The sequence below is a fragment of the Bos indicus genome, chromosome 2 (genome assembly GCF_029378745.1).
Source record: "Bos indicus isolate NIAB-ARS_2022 breed Sahiwal x Tharparkar chromosome 2, NIAB-ARS_B.indTharparkar_mat_pri_1.0, whole genome shotgun sequence".
NCBI lineage: Eukaryota > Metazoa > Chordata > Mammalia > Artiodactyla > Bovidae > Bos > Bos indicus.
The window spans coordinates 30,559,554-30,586,170 of record NC_091761.1 but is presented as its reverse complement, the minus strand read 5'-3'; the positions used below and the strand labels follow the sequence as shown (position 1 = coordinate 30,586,170).

The window sequence follows — 26,617 nt, the reverse complement described above, 5'->3', positions numbered from 1 at the left end:
TGAGGAATGTCATGTTATTTAGACTAAAAATAGCAGATGGGTATGAGGGCAGTAAATTTGTTTAAAATTGGGCGTGTGAGCTGGCTTGCTGCTGAAAAAAGAGCTCAGGAAAAAGACAGAAGCACTGGGGGGGAAAAATGGGGCCGAAATTAATGGGCAGGAGAGAAGGGGTAAGGGAGGATGGAAACAAGTAAAGAAAGCGCAGGAGGGATAAACGGATTAAAACCATACCATCAACTCATTTTTATATGGAGCATAGGTTTAAAATCAGTTTTAACTCTTCTGTCCTAAGCCTTCACTTCCCCTTTTGTTTCTGTTTGCTGTTTGACTGTCATTTATTCTGGCCTAAGTGGGTTTGTCATCCCAGATTCCAAGGGTTTGCCGTGAGGTACCGGATTTTGATTTGATTTGTTAAGAGTTCCAGGGGGCCTAATCTGTGTTCTTCCTCCCAAGGTGGATCGAATGTCTTTCCCCTGTGGCTGCACTAAAGAAGGATGTAGTAACACAGCAGGTAGAATTGAATTTAATCCTATCCGTGTCCGGACTCACTTTTTGCACACAATAATGAAACTTGAACTGGAGAAAAACCGAGAGCAGCAAATCCCCGCGCTGAACGGCTGCCACGGGGAGATAAGTGCGCACGGTAGTTCCATGGGCCCGGTGGCTCACTCCGTCGAATATGCTCTCGCAGACAATTTCGAGATTGAAACGGAACCGCAGGCTGCCGTGCTGCACCTGCAGTCGGCCGAGGAGTTAGACTGCCAGGGGGAGGAAGAGGAGGAGGAGGAAGAGGATGGCAGCAGTTTCTGCAGCGGAGTCACGGACTCCAGCACGCAGAGCCTGGCCCCCAGCGAGTCCGAGGAAGAGGAGGAGGAAGAGGAGGAGGAGGAGGAGGAAGAGGACGACGACGAGAAAGGGGACAGTTTCGTGGAAGGTCTGGGTCCCCACGCCGAGGTGGTTCCTCTTCCTTCCGTCCTTTGTTATTCCGATGGCACCGCCGTCCACGAGAGCCACGCGAAGAACGCTCCTTTTTATGCCAACTCTTCGACCCTCTATTACCAAATAGATAGCCACATTCCAGGAACTCCCAGCCAGATGTCTGAGAACTATCCGGAAAGAGAGACTGTCAAGAGCGGTACCCTCTCGCTGGTGCCTTACACCATGACCCCGGAGCAGTTCGTGGACTACGCCCGGCAAGCCGAGGAGGCGTACGGCGCCTCCCACTATCCAGCGGCCAACCCCTCCGTCATCGTTTGCTGCTCCTCTTCGGAAAATGACGGCGGCGTGCCCTGCAATAGCTTATATCCCGAACACAGGTCCAGTCATCCTCAAGTGGAATTTCACTCATACTTGAAAGGCCCCTCCCAGGAAGGGTTTGTCTCTGCGATGAATGGTGACAGTCACATTTCAGAGCATCCTGCTGAAGATCCTTTGAGCCTTGCAGAAAAGAGTAGATTGCACGAAGAGTGCATCAAATCGCCTGTGGTCGAGACTGTCCCTGTTTAGTAGTTTAAGTTATTCTAGGACCAACTCTTCTCCTATTTAAAGCACTGTATTTAATTGGATTTCCTGGGCTCGTTGTGGTTTCAACTGAGGACCAAGAAAACTTGGCCCGTGGTGAAGCTTCCAGACTGTATTTTGTTTTCTCCTTTCTAGCTATGCGACTGTGCCATTGCACAAACGCAATCTCTATGAGGATTTTAAATGATTTCAGACTGTTTTGATAGAAAATGCTAATTTTAAAAAAAAGCATATCTCACAGTTGCCTACCTGTCAAACTGTGTGAAACCTGCCAAGCTGTGTAGATCAGAGCTCCAAGTTTTGGATTATCGGGCCTGTGCAAGATTGTTAACTGAGACTGGGAAATGAGATTTAGAGTCCTAATTTTCAATATATCTGAAGATGACGGTGACTTTTTAATGTAAAAGTTATTATTGTAAGAAAAAGATTTAATTGCCCCACGTGTATTTTATTTATGGTAGCTAGAAGTCATGTTCTGATGAAAACGAACTGCAGCATGTTCTTTTCAGCTGAAGATGCATAGTTAGTACCACCGAGCATGCCCACATGGATTGCCTCTGGAATCCATTCACGTTTTTATGATCATGTCTGATCAGATTTGCAAATACTTTCTTAAGGGTGAAATAGGCCTATTTTTGCTATTTTGGACAAACAAATGAGTCTGTATGTGCAGGTCCTTACACAGTTTTCTCTAAAGTCAAGAGTTAGGACAATCCTCTGGTGAGGGCCTAGTTCATTGCCCTCCCTCAGCTGACTCCAGAGATGGAGGTAGAAGGTATTATTGCCTTTCTTTTTTAAACACAGCATCATCTTGGTTCTTAGCTTGGACAGCACCTTCAAACTCTACTCCCCTGCATCAAAATGCACTTTAGTGCCCCTTCATGGTACCTTGTGAGGGGTGGGGACTAAGAACTCTTTGAGATGAAAAATTAAAAACAAAAAACATTTTTAAAATCTGTAACTATTATAAGGTTCATAGAATTAAATAGAGGAATCAATCCAATGATACTTTATGAAGGAAAAATGACCTGTTTTCCTTCACCACTCTCAAGACCTAACTCGGTCAAAGCAGAGGAGGCTGAGAAAACACGGAAGAGACACAGCCTCAGCAACCAGCCTTTTTCTACAGCGTGATCAATCCGTCTCTACAAAAATGAGTGTTTAATGAAATTTACACTTAGTGACTAGCTGACTGAAGTGGGGGCCTCTACCCAAATACTCAACTAGGCCTTACTTTTCTGAAGCATTTTGATTTCTCTTGCCTGGGACAATTAGCAGAACAGTCCAGAATGCATTGAATACTTTCTAATTACCTCATGTTCTCTTATAAAAGGGGACAGATAGAAATAAAACATGCACTCCCCACCTTTAGATTATCTGCACTTGGTTCGTCGGAGGACTTCTAAGATCCTGTTTTCCTGTAAATTAGTTTAGGTAACTAAATAGTGTGTTCTAACTTTTTAGTTCCAATGCAATATGACTATGCTAAATCTGTTTCATATTTTTGACCTTCTATTGTTATGTCATTTCACATTTTATGCCTCTTTGAAATGTGGACATGCCTTGCTATTCAGTGACTGCATCACTACTTATTTTTTGTCTCTTAGACTTGGGTGTTTAGAAATATGGATATAAATACATTGTAGATCTCAAGTCCTTAGAAAATACTATTTTATTTCACTGAATTTAAAAATGTTTGGTCTAGAGAAAGTCCTCCAATGGAAGAGTTTCTACTAAGACTTGACTTGGGGAAAACATGTTTACTTGGCAGCTCTTCCACTGTGCAGTTGGTTACAGCCCCTACTCTACCCCCACAATGAGCCAACCCAACCTTAGAACCATTAGTATTCATATTAAAGCAGCTTTGGGCTGGTCTTTATGGAGGTAGAAGTAATGGGGGCAGGGATGCTCCTTTTGAATGACAGGCCCTTTGGGCTATTCAGATTGGGGTTTTGCTCAAATCTTGATAGCATATCTCATGTTGTCTGTAAAATTACAGTTTTTAGTGCTTGATCTCCAAATTTTTCCCCCTATCAATACAATCTAAAGAGCACAGGCCCAAAGAGAAAATGACAAGACACTATTGTTCCTTCATTTGAGCACATGAAAAATCCTGTGTGCCATATTGATTAGACCATTGCAAGCCTTTGAAATAGTTACTTACATGTGAAGCACTCAGCGTATGCTTGGAACACAGTGCGGCAGAGTGGGGCAGAGGTGTCTCTGTGCAGAATTGAAGGGTAGAATGCCAGTCTAGATTCTGAAAGGATGGATATTTAATTCAGTTCAGCTTTATTTTCACAAGAAGGTTGACACCTACTTGTTTATGTTGGACGGGGACTCTGTTTTGTAGCTTCATTTCCAAAAAGATGCTTAATCTAGAAACAGGAAAACAAACAAAAAACAGAGCTTTTCCCCTATCTGTCTAATTGGGGTCAAAAGTCACTGCTACACAGGATTAACCTTCCAGCCAAACATTCATATATATTTATAACCTAACCCCTAAATATTGCCTACATACACAGATTACCTATGAAAACACTCACGCACATGCCTCCCTCAACACACACAGTAGGTGTAATACCACACATCAGAGAATGACAGATTTTAGGCCAATAAGGAGTACTGAATTTTCCCTACCCTAGCATTTGGTTGGGTTTTATGATCTACAACTGTGGTCTGGAAATGAAGATGATTTTTAAAGCTATAGTTTAAATATACTGGTTCAAGTTGTAAATGATACTAATGGTAGAATCATTTCATTGTTACTTTTTCCCAGAAAAGCTGAGAGAGCACAGTGTGCCATTTGACTTTTTTTTTTTTTTCCATTAATAGATCATCTATTCAACAAAAAAATGCCCACATGCCAGGAAGGGCTACAGTTTTTCTAAGCATTTTTAAATGGGGACCAAGAGCTGGACGCAGCCAGTGGATTCTTCAGATCTTTACACGGAGACACAGTAACCTGACCTGCAGCTGTTGTATTACCCCCGTAGTCTAGCTAGCCAAATTATAGTCTTGTTTTGACACACGGCTTTTTAGTCATTCACTGTCAATGGCAAAGCTTCGTGCTTTAGTCACTGTTGTTTTAGCACCAGCCCTCTACCTTTTATTAGGGTTTAATTCCCAGTTATAATCCAGGCCAAATTGATTTGCAAGTCAAGTGGCTGGAGCAGCTTGCATTTCCTTTGTCATTCTAGGCTTCCTCTGGGAGAAAGAAATCAATCAAAGAGATTTACTTTTTTCCCTTCTCTTGATCATTGATTATTTAAGACATCAGTAAAATCCATTTGTCTTCTGTCTTTTGGTTAATTGAAGAATATGGTTACTTTCTGAAAGCCAGTGTTTTCTTTGTGGTGAAACAGCATTTTTCCCAGAGTGCCAATCACATATAAAATTTGAAGCTAATATTTACTAATTAATTTTATTATTAAAATCTTCATAATCATATATAGCCCAGCGATACCTCCCCCAATAAAAACAATAAATTACAGAAACACTGGTCACACATTAACAAAGGAAAAAGGAGATTATAAATGATTATGTTCTTTAAAATTGTATCCTCTGACAGATGATTTCTAGGCAGAATTCTGGTTTGGTTGTCATTAAGCAAGGAAATGAAAGATTTATTTCTTATTAACTGATATATCACTGATTCTTTGGTTAAACTTCTGAGATTGTTGTACAAGTCAAAATCCTTTGGTTTTAACATATTTACAATGTGTTTATCAATTCTTTCTTTTAACAAATATTTATTGAACATCTACTATGTTAGAGGAACTGTCCTAGGTGGTTAAAAAGAGGGGGAAACACTACAAATTCTAAGGGATTATGATAATGATGAAAAGTGGAATGAAATAATCAAACCTCATTACAGTCCTTTTAAGTTATGACTTTATAAAGTGATGTTAGAAAAGATGACATCTATTCTTGTCTGATTACATGAAAACTGCAACTAAAAAAGATACTTCTTTGCCTAAATTAGTAGAACTCACTGGATCCTCGTACTTCCCTCTCTATCTGAAAGTTATGAATTAAATCTGGCCACAACTAGAAGAACTTAACCCAATGAAAAAGAGATTTTCACATAATTGCTTCTTTGGTGTTAGACCTAGGTAAGTTATACTAAAGTTATACCAGCACTCCTACCAGACAGTTTCAAAGGCAGGTTGACTCACACATAACCCAGGAAACCTTTCAGGAAACCTTTGAAGCCACAGTGTAGAGCACCATCACTCATTTCTGTTTACAAAGAGCCTATAAAATAGCTAAGCTTGAGTTCCTGGTTCCAACAGCATTGCCTTGCAGCTTGTAGAAAACAGGTCACTCGGCATCCTTACTTCTAGCCAGGGATTACAAACCATTGAATTAGCAGGTAGAAAATCGACATCCTCCAAAGTTAAGACACTACCCTTGTAAAAGGTGCCACGAGACTTCCATTTCTCCAAATACAGACTTAATCTTTCTCTTCAAATGGCATCTGCTCCTTGTTGTCTCAAGATAGTTCCCAGTTTATTATTGTAGTCGATGTAGAAAATACCAACCTTAAATGGGAACTAGCTTCATGCTTTCAAAGGCAAGACAACTATAATTCAAAACTAAGCTATGAATTCTTTCTTACCATAACCAACACCAAAAACTAAAGCCTTAATCACTCTTGAATTTGCAACTACTGATTACATTATTCATTCTGAAATCTGCTAACTTGTGCTGGAGTAACTTAAATGCCTAAGCCGATTGCCACAGCTCTGCGCAAGTAGCACAGCTCATCAGATGTTTTCTGTAGCACTAAAGAATGTAATTGACTTAATTTAACTGAATATCAGCAATTTGAAAACTCACTAGAATTATAGAAATTTTGGGTGGGGTGAGAATGGACTATAAGCTTAAAAAGTTATGGTATCTCCTAAGAATCAAAGTTTGAGCTGAGCTGAGAAACTATAATTTTATTTTACTAGAAAAACTGGATTCATAAATGGCAACCCCAAACCTAGAAGTTACAATGTGGGCCCTCACAGCCCAGTTGGTGTTCACATCTGTGACCTACTATTCCCATCAATTACATCTAACTATCTAAAAATAATTTGATGCTTTTAAAAAAAAATACAGAGCTACAGCATGATAAAAAAAAAACTATTTTAAAGATGTAAACACATTTTATATTAAAAAGACTGATAGATTCTTGTCAAAAGTTATGAATATGGAAATGAAAGAGCTCTTTAATATTTCACCTGCCAAATCTTACATTGAATGTGATTATTTAAAACAGTTGTTTCTGGTTTTATTTCAACCCCTCTCCTACAAAAGGGAGCAGGAGATTCCTCCCTTTATAACAATGCAAGTATTTTGGGTTTTTTCTTTCTTATCAGAAATTCAAATTGAAAAGCTTGACGTGACCTGGGTTTTACTTGATAAGCAGCCCTGGGGTTAGTCTAACTTTGCGCTGTCTGGATAGTAAGTGTAATAATGCCTTGATTTCTGTATCCTGGCAGTGGTGATTCAGACAGAATGATGGGAAGCAGGAAGGTCTTTACAACCAGATTCAAAACCTAAGCCAGTTCATTTTTATATACAGTTTTTGTAATCTAACATATAGCCTGTGATTTTAGTAAATTCAGATACTTAGTACATTCATGGAAAATGAATTTCAAAGATTTAAGTCAGGTTGTTGACTACTTTCTTTCACTTGTGATAAATATATCACTATACAGGGTAATTGTTTCCACTTGATACTCTATACTTGCTTATAATTCAAGAAAAGCCAACTCTAGTGTGTCATTTTATTTCATCTCATAGAAGCTTCTGGCAGAACTGAAGTTTCAAGAATGTAGAATTTATGTTGGATAATACTTGTATTCAGCATACTGGTGATATGTTGGATAATGCTTGTATTCAGCATAATGGTGGCATTCCTTTCTTTGCATTACTCATTACCATGGTGATAGTCAGCTCAGTTCAATGACTCATTCTAGTGCCGTGTGAGGCCGCTTAAATATTTTTAAGCTAATATATATTGATTAGAAGGGTTTAGGAGAAGACAAATTTATGATAGAAATTAGCCTAGCCTTTGTCTAAATTAATTTATGTGACCTGTTTGAATGACTTCAGTTGTAATTTTGGAATACTTCTTTGTTAGATATTCTCCTTTCTCTTGTGGCTTTCTCCCAATATTTTTATCTGGCTTAGCAGGATATTGCAAGTTATTTATTAATGAATATTTTTAGAAGGGAAATTGACTTAGAAAATATCTCTTTAAAAATTGTCTAGGAGCTTCTATCACCTAAGCTCTTTATCTCCTGCCATGTTGCGTAGGACCAGAAATGACCTTGTCAGGGGTGTGACCTCCTAATATGGTTTGTTGTTGTCTCGAAGTAGGGAACCTATACAAAATAAAATTGAAATTTCTAACTTTGTAGCAAAATTTATCCAATTTTGTTTTGTTCCTTCTTTTTATGTTGGCCACCAAGCTTTTCTCCTTAGCCATAAATAAAGCGCTTATCTTTAAAAAAAATCCAAAGATCTATATACCATTTTGAAAAGATACTTTAACATGAAAGAGAAAGAAGAAATGAAATGAAATCCTTATCTGAATTCTTCTAAAGAGGAAAAACCCAAATATCTAAAACTAGAATATAAATTGCCCAAGGTTAGCTGTTGTTTTATTTTTAATTTAGTGTTGATCCTTGAATGTTTTAATGATACCCAAATGATTTCTGAATATAATTGATGTTAAATTTTAGTAGTTGGCAAAGTCATTTCGTCTTTACCATAACCAAATAAGGTTCACTGCCACAGGTTACTGTGTGTCTTGATTCATTAGGCACTAGTCATGCCAAACGGGTATCTCAGCATAGTTTCATCTTTTCAAAGATACTTAAGATGGCCAACTGTGTGTGAATAATGGAAAGTTTGAGATTCTTCTGTATTCTTCAAATTTTATAGCCCTGTGGCTCCAGAGGTCATCTAACTTATCCATCTACCTCTAGGGAAGACTGTCACTCAGGCATGCTCTAAAGGATAGATACCCATCTATTCTTAACATCTCTGGGGAAGATGGTTTCCTTAGCAACACAATGCAGTTCTCTTAGGCTTTTCTCACAGTAGGAAAATGTCTTGGCCTGTCTTTGTGAACTAGGCACCTGGCAACAGATGTGGTGATTTGGGCCATTGTCCTGGGAGCCTCATAAAGTTGGGTTTCCTTTACCTTTGGTGTTTGTTACATTTGATGATTCCCTAAGACTCCTAAGAAATCAGAGTTTTAAAAAGAAAGATGTGGATATTGGGACAATGTTCAGTAACTTGACCTGCTCATGACAAATATTGCTATAGTTTTTGGTTTGTTTTTATCTTCTTTTTTGTTTTGCCACTGCTATATCAGGAAAAGTGACTGTTTCAGATCCCCAGTGACAGATATCAGAACTAGGATCAAGTGACTCCGCTTTTAAACTGCTCAATTTTCTGAGAAGTTACAGTTACAAAAAGGGAGCATTTTCTCCCTTCTTGCTTCCAAATAGGTACTTTCGCATTCATCTTTCTATACCCTAAAATGACAAAGGAGAATCTCTACTTTTCCCACGTTTTCTGGGGAATGGACTGGCAATGGAGAGTCTGGTGTGGGATAGAATGACTCCAGAGAAATTACTCAGCCACCATTTGATCCCAGCCTTTGTCCCCATGTTCTGGAAACAGTGGCTGCTTGCCTTCTCAGGGTTCCACACAATAATTTAAAAATGTGTTGTCCTGACAAGGCCTGAAAACAGAAGGAGGAGTCCAGGAGGGTGGTGATTTTTTTTCTGATTACATCACTTGATCCAAGCACCGCCTGCAGAGAGCTTTTTCTGTTTGTTCAGAGTTGCCTCCAGCTTGGAGTTAGAACTAGCAGGAAAATAAGGAGCACCCTGGAAATCAATTTCTCCTCTCTGTACGGGATTTTTTCCAGTCTAGGTACAGCTGCTTAACTCCCCCAACTCAGATGATCTTGTGAAATGACAGCCACATCCATGTGGTTTCTCCCTATAAATAACATTAGGGGAAATAACCCTTTTTTGCTTTAAAAAAAAAAAAACAAACCCTATATATTGCTTATGTAAAGAATGTTGAATCATTTGGCCCATGTTTTAATTGATTCTAGACACCTCTTTGGAAATAAGTCTGAGGCGTAGTTTGTGAAACATGTTTCAAAAGTGTTTGATGTAAAATAAATGCTAGACATTTACAGTACAGAAATAGTTTTTAAAAAAAATGTAGATTACAACTCTGTTCCTAAGAACCTCAGCCTTTATTGTGTCTTAGTAAAGCTGATCTGCTTTCATTTTAGTTTATTGCATTTCTGGTGTAATAGCCTCTTAAGATAGAACTATTAATACATATGTACTGGTTAATGCCTGTTAATGCAGAAAATGGCACTTTGTTCTTTCAATGTGTTTCCCTCAGTGTCACAGGGTATAACAGTTTGATAGGAAAAGGTCATCTGACATTAGTCAAAAATGCATTCTCCCCATTTAAAATGTGTATGTATAATTGGTTGCATAGACAAATGTCACCTTTTGCAGTTATCTTTACCTTGATCATAGTCTTAGACATCAACTGTGTGTCCACTTTCCAGCTGCCATAGAAATTTGGTACATTTGCAAATTCTGGTGAAACTTTGTGAGCTGAATGTAATGGTAGATCAAATGATCCAAAGCACTTGGGTGTTATCCTTCAGTCTACATTGAACCATTCGGACATTGGGAATGGTCTTTACACAAGGGAAGTCTTTTGAGAGTATTTGTGGGGTTTTTTTGTTTCTTATCTGTTGGATTTCACTGGCAAAAAAAAAAAAGTAATCTAAACACAGTAGGATCAATTCACCATATAACATTTTCTATATTGTGATTGGTTTTATCTTTTTGTTGACTCTTATTATGACCTTTACTCAATTTCAACAATATTTCAATAGATACTTTATTACTGTTATGCTCAATATAATCACTTAGAAAGGTTGACGGGAAGAAAATCAAACTACAAGTCATACATACCTTCACTTTACACTAAGACATCATGTTGTATGTCACATAGTTTCTAGATTGATTTCTCTTGTGTATAAGTTATAACATCAAAGATGCCAAAGGGTATGTGAAATAAGCTACAGTAATAGTCAACAGAACTTAACCTGGACCTTATGTTGTAATAATTTATTCATATTAGCTGTAGTCTTCTGTATTTATATTTTCAGTATTTATTATGAATGACATGGAAATTCGTGTATTTATTGTGGCTTTTTATTGCAGTGTGTATATATATATATATATTACAAATAGGCATTTTTAAGTCTTATCCTTAAGTTTCTTTTATTAGTGGCACTTGTATTATGCTGTACTTTTTATTATATATTGTACAAATATCTTGTCCATTTGTTTGCAGCAGAGTAAAACCAGTTTCTAAATTGTATCTACTGTTGCATTTTGTGTAAATCTTTTGTTCTTACCTTCAAAGCGGTCACACACATACAAGAATACCTCCCTCCTTCGGTATAACAGATACATTCCTGAAAAGTTGTGTGTGAAGCCAGTTCCTGTGAAATGACTCAAAGATGTGCTAACTCTACTGTGATTGATCTCTAAGTGGAGATGCTTAATAACATTTTTCTTCCTCAGCTGTATTCAACCCTTTCATCAAGTAATGACATGTAAACAAATATGAGGGCCAGAAAGGAACTTCCTATTCCAGTGAAACTGGGGAGGATACTTTTACCAAGACAAATGCAGTCTTTTGTAAGTAGTATCCTGCAATTCACATGTTTAGCAGTATTTGTGTTTTGCTTTGCAGGAAGCAGAATCTGTGTGATTTGGTATTTAGAATATGTACACATAGGTACACATACATGCCTGTCTGTTTAATCATGCTGACTCAAGGTAACCAAACTTCTTTTCATTGGCAGTAGAATGAAGAGAAAAGAAAATGGATCCTTCCTAATTTCCTATTATGTACAGGTCACTGTCTTCAAACAACTTGTTTTTCTTACATTTGAACACTAGATCTATATTTTTGAAAGTTAAATCATAATATGTGATTGATCACCCCGAACACAAATTTGATCATGTTGCTCACTTACTTAAAAAATCTGTGGAGTTCCTTTCTCATTGTTGACAAGATAAAACACAAACTCTTTGGAATGTACCCAGGGTTTCCCTGATAGCTCAGCTGGTAAATCTGTCTGCATGCAGGAGACCTGGATTTGATCGCTTGGTTGGGAAGATCCCCTGGGAAAGGAAAAAGCTACCTACTCCAGTATTCTGACCTGGAGAATTCCATGGACTGTATAGTCCGTGGGGTCGCAGAGTTGGACATGACTGAGTGACTTTCACTTTTGGAATGTCCCCACGAGGTGATGTAAGATCTGGGTACAGCAAATCTCTCTAGCTGTTTTACTTGTCAGACTGTTTGTTCCGTTGCCCACAGACAGACTGCTTAGACTTTGCCTTTGCTGTTTTTGTTCAGTTGCCCAGTTGTGTCTGACTCTGATAAGTCGCTTCAGTTGTGTCCGACTCTGTGTGACCCCATAGACGGCAGCCCACCAGGCTCCCCCGTCCCTGGGATTCTCCAGGCAAGAACACTGGAGTGGGTTGCCATTTCCTTCTCCAATGCATGAAAGTGAAAAGTGAAAGTGAAGTCTCTCAGTCGTGTCCAACTCTTTGCGACCCCATGGACTGCAGCCTACCAGGCTCCTCCATCCATGGGATTTTCCAGGCAAGAGTACTGGAGTAGGGTGCCATTGCCTTCTCCGTGTGTCTGACTCTACTACACTATTTTTTCTCTGCCTCCTCCTTTGCCCAGAATATACACCCCACAACTACATCCTGACAGCACAATTCTAGTGAGTACTTATTTTTTGAACAAAAACTCAAATGCCCCTTCAAACTTCATGCTGCCTTTCTGAATCTCCTTGATGGCCTGCTCTTTCATGGTAAATGCAGATGCTACGGGGGGCGCTAGTGGTAAAGAATCTGCCTGCCAGTGCAGGAGACGCAGGAGATGCAGGTTCCATCCCTGGGTCGGAAAGATCCCCTGGAGTAGGGAGTGGAAACCCACTCCTGTATTTTGCCTGGAAAATTCCATGGACAGAAGAGCCTGGCAGGCTACAGTCCCTGGGGCTGCAAAGAGTCGGCAGCCTACATGACTGAGTAACAGCACAGCACTTCAAGTCTCACTGAATTTATTACCTATTTACTCCCTCTACAGGACTCCCTGAGAACCAAAAACGTGTCTTTTTACTCACCATGTCCTTGGCATCCAACTTAACACCCAGAATATAGTAGATGCTTAAAATATGTTTACTGACATATGTTCAGTACAAATCTTGAGTGGTGCGTTTGCAGGAGTTCAGATGAAGGAAGGATGGCTGTCTGAAAGGGTGGAGATGGTGTCAGATTCAACAGGAGGAAGAAATTTTACAGGTAGGGGACATCCAGATTCCAAGATGTGGGATGGCTTGAGGAGGGACCGAGTCAGGACCAGGTCACCCCCTTCTGTGCAGGGTAGAAAGACGCTGCTAAAAGCAAATGATATACCTGGAGGAACAAATGAGCAATCAGATGAGGAAAATCTATTCAGATATTGCAAAATTCTGAAGACTAGTCTGGAAAGTCTTCCTTTTATCCTTAGGGAAGGAGGGAAATCTTGAAGGTATTAGAAAAGGAGGTTCAACCAAGTAAGAGTGATGCTTAACAGTGTGAGAACACAGTGGTTGCAGGATGCAGACAGTTTGGGAAGATGGGAATGCCAGAGTAGAAACCTTCCTTGTAGCTACTGAAGTCACTACTCATTCATCAAATCATTGTCAAGGGCCTACTATGTTTAGGACATTTTGCTTGATTACAAGGGGGCAGCATGAACAAGACAGGTCCCCTCCAGACAAGCAAGGACAGGGATCCAGACGATTATGGCAAAGAAAAGGTTGGTTATTTGAAAGCCTGCTTGGGTGAGAGAGATTAAGAGCAGCAAAAAGATGATGAACTGAAGACACTACAGGTGGAGAATTTAAGTGAACAGGGAAGAATTCAAGTGACTAGATACATCATGAACAGAAATTAGTGTTACAAGGAGGTGTGTTCATTTTGGACAAGGAGTGTTGCTGGAATACTCAGTGAAAATACCAAATGGACAGAAGGAAATATAAATCTAGAGCTTAGATAAAGATGCGAGATTGAGAGTGAAAGGGTATTTAAAGAGGTAACTGAACAGAGAGAATGAGAATGGTACAAAGAAGAGGACTGAACCTCGCAGAGCCTGGGGTTGCAGGCTGTGCTGTCCAGCAGAAATGCTGAGATGCAGTTTAGCAACCAGGATTTTCCTTAGGAACTAATGCTTGTGGAAGCTTGAGGAGGACACAGGTATGGAGGAGATCAAGCTACAGAGCAGATCCAGCAAAGCCCCAGCCAGCCATCCCCAGTTGGGTGCTCTGGACAAGAAAGGGCTTCTCCAAGCCTGGGGGCTGAAAATGGTTGGAACTTTATACCCACCCCACAATCAGTCACTGAACATGGTCTCCCAGGAAGGGAGTGCTCTGGGGCAAGTTGGTCCTCTGTAGTAGAAATGCCCCAAAATAGAGCTGCACGCTGGAAACTGTTTACTGAGCACTCTCAGAAGCTGGGGAAGCCCTACCCTGGAGGGGAATTCTTAAAGGTGACAACTCTGTGTCTTTCACAGACCACAACTCAGACCCACTTCTTCATTTAAGTTTCAGGAAGCAGGCCCTCTGGGATTCAAGAAAACTTAGAAGAGCTTGGTTAGTAGAATGAACTACAGCTTTTGCCACTGTGGATGGTCTTAGAACCACCCTGATACGCATCATCTCCCTCGTTCTCTATACGTTCTACTTTCTCCTCAGCTTCAGCAACCACTTCTGCTAATCTCAGTGGCTTCCTTGGTGGTAAGACCCAGGCCCAGGAGGCATCCTAATGGATAGTTCTTCCTGTTCCCACTGTATAACAGTAAACCCATCTCTTCCTAATGATCAAGATCAATTACTTCTACTAAGATGGCAACTCCCTGCCCCAAATGCCCAGGCAGCAGCTTACATTCTATGGGAATCTTTAGTCCCCTGATAAAAGTGTGCCCACTTTGAGAACTGGGACCTCCAGCCTGGCAGAGCCTATAGAGTTGTGGAACAAGATGCAGAGTTTTCCCCAGTGGGTCCTATTAAGTGGGGCCACTTCTGCTTTCACTCTATGGAAGAAACGCCTAGGTTCCTAGACCCATGTGTTCTTTCTACTGGAGATGTAATAGTATATAAAGATCCAGTGTATAGACTACGTAACCCCATCCTACAGAATTTCACCTCCAAACTTGCTCTCCAGCTGCACCTTTAGCAGGCTGGTCAGCGCTCTGTCCAGTCGGCAGCTTCTGCGTCCATAATATGGCCAGGGAAAGCTCATAATCACAACCCCACTACACACTTCCTTTCCTATAAGTTAGCTCACTGTTCTGATATGGTGTGATAGGGGGTCTCATATGAACAGATTAAATATACTGTAAGCCTTGCAGCTAAGAAAACCAAAATCAGACTTGGAATATATATATATATATATATTTAAATTAGAAGCAAACAATAGCAGCAATGAAAAACAACCTCTTATCCATCTAGGATGTAGGAAGTCCAATGTAATTAATCTGCCAATAAGTGTCTGGTTAGACTTCTGGAAAAATAGCATCATATCGAGGGCTTACCATATTGAGTCTCTGTTGCTGGCATTTTGCAGTTTGGGCAGCAGTGGTGGCTTTATCTACCTTGGTAAATGGGAGGCTGTGCTCAAGGGGCCAGCATAACTTTCCTGTCTCCCACTGCTGCCCAATTCACGGGCCTATCATGGCAGCACTGAAGTAGACAATGGCTGAGGCTCACTGCCGTTAGCTGGCCAACTTCTTCTGCCTACATCAGCATAATGTGAGCCACAAGGGTGAGTTCCACATACAACTTTACGTTTTCTAGTAACTGCATGGAAAATAGTAAAAAAAAAAAAAAAAAGATATTTCAAAATACTTTTATTCACCCTGATATTAAAAAACATTTCAATATGTAATCAACAACAACAAAAAACATTTTACGTTCCTTTTTTGTACTCCTAAATCTTTGAAGTCCAGTATTTTCACCAACAGCATGTTTCAGTTTGGACAAGCCACATGTGCACAGTGGACAAGGTAATAGGCAGCATGGGTCCATAGTGCTGTCTCATGGCCCTTCTGCCGTGGATGCTGTCTGGTCAGTGTTAACATGAAACACCATAATCCTCACACTGTGTGCCCACTCTCATATGTCCACCCGCATGATCCTACCCCAGACCTCCTTTTTCCTAATCTTCTGATCTCTCTCATCTCAGGGCCCTGACTTATCAGCCAGGCCATGCACTTCAGTTCATGATCCATATATCTTAACAGAGCCATTTTCCCTTCTACAGCAGAACAGCCAGGCACACCACTGATGCTCTGCCCATATGAAATGTCTTCCCCAGCCACTATCTTTCAAAACTAACCTTAAGTGACACCACCCTTATGGCAGAAAGTGAAGAAGAACTAAGGAACCTCCTGATGAAAGTGAAAGTGGAAAGTGAAAAAGTTGGCTTAAAGCTCAACATTCAGAAAACAAAGATCATGTCATCCAGTCCCATCACTTCATAGCAAATAGATGGGGAAACAGTGGAAACAGTGGCAGACTTTATTTTTTTTGGTCTCCAAAATCACAGCAGATGGTGACTGCAGCCATGAAATTAAAAGATGCTCACTCCTTGGAAGGAAAGTTATGACCAACCTAGACAGCACGTTAAAAAGCAGAGACGTTACTTTGCCAACAAAGGTCTGTCTAATCAAGGGTATTGTTTTTCCAGTAGTCATGCATGGATGTGAGAGTTGGACTATAAAGAAAGCTGAGCGCCAAAGAATTGATGCTTTTGAACTGTGGTGTTGAAGAAGACTCTTGAGAGTCCCTTGGACTGCAAGGAGATACAACTAGTCCATCCTAAAGGAAATCAATCCTGAATATTTATTGGAAGGACTGATGTTGAAGCTGAAGCTCCAATACTTTGGCTACCTGATGCGAAGTGTTGACTCATTTGAAAAGACCCTGATGCTGGGAAAGATTGAAGGCGGGAGGAAAAGGGGATGATAGAGGATGAGATGGTTGGATGGCATCACCGACTCAATGGGCATGAGTTTGAGTAAACTCTGGGAGTTGGTGATGGACAGGGATGCCTGGTGTGCTGCAGTCCACGGGGTCACAAAGAGTCAGACACGACTGAGCAATTGAACTGAAATGAACTGAACCCTTGAGTGAGGCTGAAGAACAGCTGCCATGCGTTTTGAACTTACATTGCATCTACTTTCCAAACGAAATTCAAGTTTTTTTCCTCCTCCATAAGGAATGGACATAAGGAATCCTCCACATGGTAGAAGGGTGAGCTGAGTGAGAGGTGCTGGCACAGAGATGGAAGATGGGGCTCCCTGTTCATGCAGCTTCCTGTACCTTCCAGTCTGGTTTGTGCTTAGCCCCAGTCTTTCTGCTTTGAATTTACCATGGATCACTGGTAGCCCTGCCTTATCTTTAGACTTAGTGGCTTTGTTGGAACCCAACTTCTGAGATCTGATTCCAAAGGCATGGTCACTTGGCATCCCCTAGTCAGGTATTTAGTCTCTACCAAGCCTCAGGAATATATTGAGTTTTTTTCAAAAGGCATGTAAATTACCACCACAAATGGCCACGCCTTGATGCACAGGCCTGGCTTGTGATTATACCACAGGTGCTTGCCCTAACCTCCATACCACATCTTTTGCCATCACCTCTGATGTCATAGCTTCTGCCACACTTTGACACCGCAGCCCGGACTTGCTACACAGACCTTGTGTGCTCTGCGTTCACTCAGAGATGGCAGTTTGTCCCGTTGTCCAGTTTATGGTCAGAGCAGCATTCCCAGGTGTGCAACACGCTGCCTCCAGAACCCAGAGTCCTACTGGGTACTATGCTTCCCTTCTCATGGTAGGAGAAGCAATGACTTATTTCTACTGTGAAGGAAATGTCTTGGAATGCCCCAGACCACAGGATCCCCAAAGATTATGCTGATGTGGCAGGCTCCTGAGTCTTCAAAGGGTTTATCTTCTGCCCTTTAGAGCACCTAATGTCTCCAGCATGCTGACCATTTATTACTCACCTGGCCTGATTTGCAGAATATCAGAGATGGGGTGGTATTAACTGCAAGATGTCCAGAGAATCAATATCTCTTTGCACTATATTATGACAAAGTACAAAACTAAATGTATATTGTCACCCAATCCACATGAATGCAAACAATTTCACTTCTCTTTTCTGGTTGGAAGAGAAAGGAATACATTTTCCAAATCAATGACCTCACTCACATACCTGAGGTTCATTAGCCTTCTCTAGCAAATGTTCTTTCTATCTTACATAGCAACTGCAATTGCAGCAGCCGCTTGGTTGAATCTGCAATGATCTATTCTCATTTTCCAAGATCTATCTGCATTCTACGGGGACTTAGGTGACTTAAGTGACGATGTGATGGGACCTCCACCCCTGGACACATTAAGGATAAGACTAATTTTCACTATCCTCCCTGGAATGCAATCTTGTTTATTTTATTTAACTTTGATTAGAGGGAGGGGGAAGGAACAGTTTCAGAGATTTCCTCTTGGCCTTCCTCACTATTATAGCCTTTATCCCATAGCCAAATGTCCTGTGTAGGGACTTCATGTATACCAAATATGCCAATCCCAATTATGTGATCTGAGACAGGGGAACTGACCACTGGTGGATCTACAAACCTAGTGGACTTAAGCCAGCCCTGGACTAGGACTCTGTTTATTTTCTGGTTCTTACAGGTCCCCTCTTAAACAGGAGGCTCATGGTGAGGCTTCAACTCTCCAGATATAGTCAAGTCTAATGCAGCATCAAACAGTCCTTAAATGTTGGGATATTCCTCTTTCCGTGGTGCACAGTCATCTAAGTAAATGGTTGTACGTCCCATTTTAGGAGGACTGGGGGAACCATTACCATATAGACTTGTATGATACAGTTGGGTCCTTCCTCCTCCTAGGGACTTAGCCCCTTCTTGGGTCAGTGCATCCTGAATCTGAAAACTAACTCAGGTCTGGAAAATGGGCAAGAGCTATTACGATTTTTTTATCGGAGTGATTGCCTTTAGGCTGTTAGTCATCTATCCTAATTTCTTGTGATGGTATAAAAGCTGCCCATCTATTTTGTCAGTAGATACACCAGTATCTATGAGCCATTTCCATAGCTCTCTGTGTCAGGACCCTTTCCTGCTACTCTGACTCTGACATTCATTATGATAAGTGCAACCTTCTGGCTTTTAGCAGTTAGGTGCCACTACCTGTCCTTCATTGTGTTTGAGTTCCGCTAACCCCAGTGGACTACCACCTTGGGCATCTGTGGTGCATATACCATCAGTGAAGGGCAAGTGCAGCTCCAGAATCCCATCATATTGACTACTTTTTTTGAACCATTTCTTATCAGACTGGATTTTAGAGAAACAGACTCTAAAATGGGGGTTGACATGCAAATATTTATTAGGTATTAATACCTGTAGAATCAAAGAGGCCGAAAGAATTAAACAGAGGAATAAATGAAACTGTGATGTGAACTCAGTACAACCCACAGGGAGCCCCAGAGCCAATATGACCCATGGGAATTGTCCCCTAGTGAACCAAGGACATCAGGTCTTTAAGCCCACCATGATCAATCATTGCATGTGAGTACCCTGGATTGGTCATGCTTTTAAGCAAGGCATCTCTCTGTAACTGAGGCCCTCCTTGAAAGAGAAACAACATCAGTCTGACATGAATTGGAATGGGACATTACCGTGTCCATCACAAACTCAGGATTCAAAAGAAGGAAGTGAAGACGTGTAACAATTAAGAGCTAAACGTAAAGTGTTGGACTTAGATTTAAAAAATGAACACTCCCCCTACACCACCACCCTGATACCCACCCACGCTGTGAAGTGCTGACTTCAGTTCTGGTTACTGCAGTTTAAGAACATCCACTTCCTGAACTGTATTCAGAGAAGAAGGATCAGAATTGTAAAGAGACAAAAAACTATAATGAAAGAAGTCTGCTTAAAGAACTGATGTTTACACTACATAGAAATTTTCTTCGGATACCTAAGGACTCTTGAAATCATCCCCTGTGGAATTAACTGCCAAGTCTCAGTTCAGTTGTCAGTCGTGTCTGACTCTTTGTGACCCCATGGACTGCAGCACACCAGGCTTCCCTGTCCATCACCAACTCCTGGAGCTTGCTCAAATTCATGTCCATCAAGTTGGTGATGCCATCCAAATATCTCATCCTCTATCATCCCCTTCTCCTCCTGTTTTCAATCTTTCCCAGCATCAAGGTCTTTCCCAATGAGTCAGTTCTTTGCATCAGGTGACAAAAGTATTGGAGCGTCAGCTTCAGCGTCAGTCCTTCCAACGAATATTCAGGACTGATTTCCTTTGGGATGGACTGGTTGTATCTCCTTGCAGTCCAAGGGACTCTCGAGAGTCTTCTCCAATACCACAGTTCAAAAGCATCCATTCTTCGGCTCTCAACTTTCTTTACAGTCCAACTCTCACATCCATACATGACTACTGGAAAAACCACAGCTTTGACTAGACAGACCTTTGTCAGCAAAGTAACGTCTCTACTTTTTAATATGCTGTCTAGGTTGGTCATAGCTTTTCTTCCATGGAGCAAGTGTCTTTTCATTTCATGGCTGCAGTCACCATCTGCAGTGATTTTGGAGCCCAAGAAAATAAAGTCTGTCACTATTTCCATTGTTTCCCTATCTATTTGCCATGGAGTGATGGGACCATCACCTCCACTAGCTTTGTTCATAGTGAAAGTGAAAGTGAAGTCACTCAGTCATGTCCGACTCTTTGCGACCCCATGGACTGTAGCCCATCAGGCTCCTCCATCCATGGGATTCTCCAGGCAAGAACACTGGAGTGGGTTGCCATTTCCTTCTCCAGGGGATCTTCCCAACCCAGGGATCGAACCCGGGTCTCCCGTGTTGTAGGCAGATGCTTTACCATCTGAGCCACCAGGGAAGTTATGCTTCCTAAAACCCAGGCAGAAGTTTTCATAATATACAGAAAGTAATTGTAATAATTAAAACCAAGTAATAAAGCAGTGCAGGTATAAGTCAGCCAGATGAAGGAGTGAAGGAGTGTTTCCAGTCAAGGCAACTGTGCAAAGTTCAAGTTCACCAAACATAAGACCACAAGGGAGTGGCAGAAGGGAGAATGAACATAAAGTCAACACCAGCTTATCAAGGTCTTTGTCATACTTAGGACTTTGGCTATAAAGCAGTAGTGAGTTTTATTTCACTTGGAGTTTTAGAAAAGTAAGTCTGACAGCAAAATAGAATGGATTAGGGGAGATGTACAAGACAGGAAGCAGAAAACCAATTAAGAGTAGCCATGATCGATGGACCCGGGTCTTGCTCATCATGGTATTTGCAGTAACTGGCATTGTGGTTGCATATGAGGAGAGCCTCAGAAAATCACCATCAAATGAGTAAATGCTCAAGCCAAGTACAAACATTCACCTGAACTAAGACAGTGGCCATGAGAACAGACAGGTGGCAACTACATCAAAATATATGTCAAAGACTGAGTGAAGAAGAAGGGAGAGGAAGGAGAATACATAGATTTCCTCATTTGTGTCTAGATGTATGCTTGCTCTAGTCAGGAAACACTGGAAGAGGGGTAACTGGTGACAAGGGAAGAAAAGAAAGACTGAATTCTAAGGTTCATCTAATAATCTATGATTAGGAGGTACCTTTGTTGAAATTTCTCGACAAAGTCTCCACTGCTAATGTGCTTTCTTATAAGCGTTTTCTCTGCACAAGTTCCCTATGATCAGCACCTCCCTGTCAGTATGGAACAGCCTCTGCCTCTTTGTCAAGCTTTCACTAGTAAAGCAGAGCAGCAAGCCAATTACTGGGATCATTCAGATGAAAATTTTACTTTTGCCTGAATTAGCCAGAGAATTGAAGCATAAATGGACCTTTTCACTTGACTGATTGAGATAATTGCTTCACTTTTCTAGGGGAGACCTATAGCTGGGAGGCTGTGTTTGGTCACCAAAACATGTTTGTAATATGCATTATTGACTTTTCTTGAAACATCTATGTTTGGCTAGGTGCCACACTCAAACGCTCTACCTCGTCTCTTGAGTTATCAGAAACAAATGTGGAGAAATACCATACCAGGAATATTCAGTGCTTGAATTCTTTCATTCTGGGCCAACCTGAAAACACATGCACTCAGGCCTCCAGAAGAAGTAAAATAACATTGAGGGGAGTCTGGGAGAAGGCAGCAGGGCAGGAGGTTGGCTCAGTGGATAAGATGCTAGAAGTGAGAATTAGCTCCAGGTGCATGGAGACAAATGGCTTTTCCTGAAAGACGTGGGTAGGTGGACTTGAAAGAAACATGCAATTTACATTTATTATTGGAGAGTGAGAGGAGTTGATAAAGAGACCTGAGTAGGGGCAGGCATTAAAACAGCAGGACTCAGATCAGAGCCTTTGGCCTGGTTCCTAGGTAATAGAAGATTTTTCTAACAGCGTGGGACATGGGGAAAGAAGGATTCCAAAGAAACAGCACAGCAGCTGAGCATTTCTACAGCATTTACTATCTGATGGCCCCCCACTATGACAGCCTGGGAGCTCACAAAGCGTGGTCAGTGATGACCTAGAAAATTCCCTGAAGAGCAAGACGGACATTAGAAAAATCCTCACAAACGTTCATTCTAGGAGGAAATGTAATGTGTTCGTAATTACTTTGTGATGGCTCCCCTTACTGGCCAACAGGCAGAACGTCCTAGATCCTGTTCTAAAGAGAAGAGGGAGCACACACACTGCCAAAGCATCCTCATTAACTTCTAAGTTAATTGCATTAAAAAAAAAAAAAAAAGTTCTGATAAAGGAGATTTATTTTCTGAGGATCAAGATAAAAGGAGAAATTTCAGCCATGGTATTTATAAAATACATCAGAATCATTCTTTGTTTTTTATATTAATGATCCCCAGTGGACGTCTAGAGTCCAATGTTAGGATTTGTGATTATAAAGGAATACAATTGCTTTTAACATTTTCATTTTTAAACTTTTATCAGATCAGATCAGATCAGATCAGTCACTCAGTTGTGTCCGACTCTTTGCGACCCCATGAATCGCAGTATGCCAGGCCTCCCTGTCCATCACCAACTCTCGGAGTTCACTGAGACTCACGTCCATCGAGTTGGTGATGCCATCCAGCCTCTGTCGTCCCCTTCTCCTCCTGCCCCCAATCCCTCCCAGCATCAGAGTCTTTTCCAATGAGTCAACCCTTCCCATGAGGTGGCCAAAGTACTGGAGTTTCAGCTTTAGCATCATTCCTTCCAAAGAAATCCCAGGGCTGATCTCCTTCAGAATGGACTGGTTGGATCTCCTTGCAGTTCAAGGGACTCTCAAGAGTCTTCTCCAACACCACAGTTCAAAAGCATCAATTCTTCGGCGCTCAGCCTTCTTCACAGTCCAACTCTCACATCCATACCTGACCACAGGAAAAACCATAGCCTTCACTAGACGAACCTTTGTTGGCAAAGTAATGTTTGTCTGCTTTTGAATATGCTATCTAGGTTGGACATAACTTTCCTTCCAAGGAGTAAGCATCTTTTAATTTCATGGCTGCAGTCACCATCTGTAGTGATAGTTACATCTAATTTTAAAAACTATTTGAGGTGATGGATGAGGTGCACACACAAGTACACACACACGACAGAATTGATATAGATAAATGAGTTGCATTTTTTGAAGACTATATGCTTAAAATGAGGAGGTTTGGTTGTTGTTGTTATTCAGTCGCTAAGTCATGTCCGACTCCTCTGCGATACCATGGATTATAGCCCACCAGGCTCCTCTGTCCATGGGATTTTCCAGGCAAACATGCGGAAGTAAGTTGCCATTTCTTCCTCCAGGGAATGTTCCCAATCCAGAATGGAACCCACATCTCCTGCGTTGCAGGTGGATTCTTAACCACTGCACCACATGAGAAGCCCCATAAGGAGGCTGTCATTGTTCAAAACAATCTTGAATTTTTTTTTTTTTTGCTTTATTATTTGGACTATAACTTTGTGGCAAGTATTAACACATTAAAAATCTATTTGGCATTTTGAAACATCCATAAATCATTCAAAATAAACTACATTAGTTCATGAATGAGCTGGTAAAGTTAAACAACTGTGTCTAAAATAGTAAAAATAAAATATATGTTTTCCACATTATTCCCCAGGATTTCCCCCCAAATAATCTTCAAAAGGTTAAATAATGTACTAACTATATATCACCTACCTTTCCCATAGGCTGCGTATGTGTTTTTTTTTTTTTTTATTTAAACATAAGGACTGGAGTATTTTATTTTAAAAATTAAATATCTATATATTAAATTAAAAATTTTAATTCAGTATCTATATATCCTGGAGGAGGAAATAGCAACCCACCCAAGTATTCTTGCCTGGAGAATCCTATGGACAGAGAAGCCTGGTGGTCTACACTCCACGGGGTCGCAAAGAGTGGGACAGGACTGAACCGACTAAGCATGCAGCATCTATATATAGGTATCATCAGATGTCTTTGTGTGGATTTTTTCATCAAGGAGTATGAATAGAGAAATTCAGTTGCTAGTGCAAGGCTAATTTTTTACTTTAAACCAAGACTAATAAATTTTGCTGGTAAGATAAATGATATTGGCATGGAAGTAATCACACTATTAAAGTGATTTTTTTCATTTACACTGACCAGTAATAGATTGGGTACTCTTGAGATGGACAGTTTACATTGAAATTGTTCATTCTTATTAGATTTTTCACTCTTCTTTTTTAAATTTTTGCATATCCACTGTTTTAGTCAAGAGATTTGAAAATATTTTATGTTTAGCATCAAACAAGCTTCTAAATCTCATTGGTTTGAAACCTGGTCTCACTTCAGGTCCATCTTTAATGGGGGGAGGGCACTCTGCTCCAAGCTGCCCTCAGCAGGTTCCATGGAGCCATGGAACCTTCCAGCATCTGAAACATTGCAGGCAGCAGGAAAAAGGTGGTTAATTATGTACTGATTCTTAAAGATTTCTGGCTGGAAGTCACATATCAGTTCCAGGACCATTGCATTGACCAAAATAAATCACATGGACAGAAATAGAATTGCATTTTACTTCCTATTATCTTAATTGACTCCCAACAAAGATAATTTAATCTTTCATAGAAACAAAGGGGCTTGGTTATGATATCCTACTAAGTGCTTGGAAAGAAAGCAAACGCTGAACAGTACCAATAACTACCACAGTTAGCCTGAATGAGAAATGTCATCTTAATGCAAGGAAAAGGGACACCACTTCTTACCTAAGGATCAAATACAGCAACAAGCATACCATGAAATTTATGTTTTGATTTTTTAACGGAAAGAGGCTGAACATTACATTTGCTGATTAGATTTAATGCCTGAAATTTTTTCCAAGTCTTACTTTTTACTGCAATAAATTGTACTTAAATTGAGCTCTCTGGGGATTTCACAGTGATTGATTGATTAGACTGTGGTTAAGGCCACTCAGCGTAAGTGTGAGGTGTGGGGCAACCGAGTGAGAGCAGCTACTTTCAGGGCTCCAGCCTTCATCTTGAGCGTTGTCATGGTGACAGCTGCCAGCAGGAACCCACTGGGAGCCTAGTAGGCGCACTGACTGCCAGACCTTTGTATCAGACGTACCATCCCCAGCCTTTCAGACTTAAGCATAATGAACTCTTTAGCCAGGGTGTTTCTGCTTCCTGTCCTAAGGGATGGTTTATTCTCGCTTCAACTGTCAATTACCAGATGTCAATCCAGAAAGACAAACTCTATTTTCTCTTTCTTCCTGTACTCTTCCTCTCAGCTTATTCTCATAGCACAGCCCACCCTTTTCCCCAATATATAGTTGAATAATTAACAATGCTTAATTGAGCAACCTTAACATATAGGTGCTCTAACACAATGCTGGTGATGAAAATGCTCTATGCCATTCAATACAGCGGTCACTGATCACATGTGACTTCTCAGCACTTGAAATGTGACCAGTACAACTGAGTCACCAAGTTTTTAAAAGTTACTTAATTTTAGTTCATTTTAATTTTATTTCAAATAGCTTCATATCGCTAGGTACGATTACACTGAACAGCGTGGTTCTAGAATCATATTTAAGTCCATGGAGTTGTACCACCTACAGCTGGCCAGAGAGTAACCATCCTCAGCATCTCCTTCTCATTTGAAGCAGTGAATTATCTGCTCTAAAGCATTTTATTGCTACTGCCACATAAGCTGTGCCCTGCCCTGTACTGACCTCCTCCTTGCTTGTAAATTTAATTATGTAGCCAAAGAAAGAGGAGTAAAAGGAAATACGATGATTTGGGCCATTACAGGTAATAGTCAGCTAGAAGCACCCCTTTATAACAGGAAAATTGTTACTGTTTCTAATTACTATATTAGCCACATTACTGTGATTCTGCAAAGAACTAGGTTCCAACTAAAAGCCGTCAGTTCTACCCTCAGAGTTTAGGCTAGTCAACTGTATTATTTAGGGAAGACACACAACAGAGGGGTTTTTGCTAAGAATTTCTCCTCTGTATAAAAAGGGAGATAATAATATTTACTATGTGTGAACTAACATGACAGAGACTTTATTTAAGTCTCGTTTATTCCTTTTAACAAGTCCACAAGTCAAGATTTATTATGCATAATATACAGAAGAGGAAACTGAAGCTTAGAAGGGTTAAGTAGTTAAGATTTCCCAGCAAGTAATTGGAAAAACCAAATGTCCTTCCAACCCAAGTCTGTCTCCAAAGCTCAAGCTCTTTCTACTAAATATTATTAGAATGTTTCTATACTCTCTTCCAACTCTTAATTATCACTAAAGTGGGTGCCATGAGTTTAAACATATTGAATGAGCTTTGCACACAAGCAAAAAGAGAATTCTTAACTGTACTCCAGTTTTAAAAACACTAGAATGGGGGCTTCCCTGGTGACTCAGTGATAAAGAATTTAT

The 26,617-nt window shown here is 40.6% G+C and overlaps 1 protein-coding gene across 3 annotated transcripts in view; it reads left to right on the top strand.

Moving 5' to 3' along the window:
- Positions 1-10,953, top strand: part of CSRNP3 (cysteine and serine rich nuclear protein 3) — a 205,144-nt gene extending 194,191 nt beyond the window's left edge. For all 3 annotated transcript variants that reach the window (XM_070803923.1, XM_019971710.2, XM_019971704.2), the window contains one exon: positions 454-10,953. In XM_070803923.1, the coding sequence (XP_070660024.1) occupies positions 454-1,506 (1,053 nt within the window). In that variant the 3' untranslated portion in view covers positions 1,507-10,953. The remainder of the gene's footprint in view (positions 1-453) is intronic.
- The last annotated feature ends 15,664 nt before the right edge of the window (positions 10,954-26,617 follow it).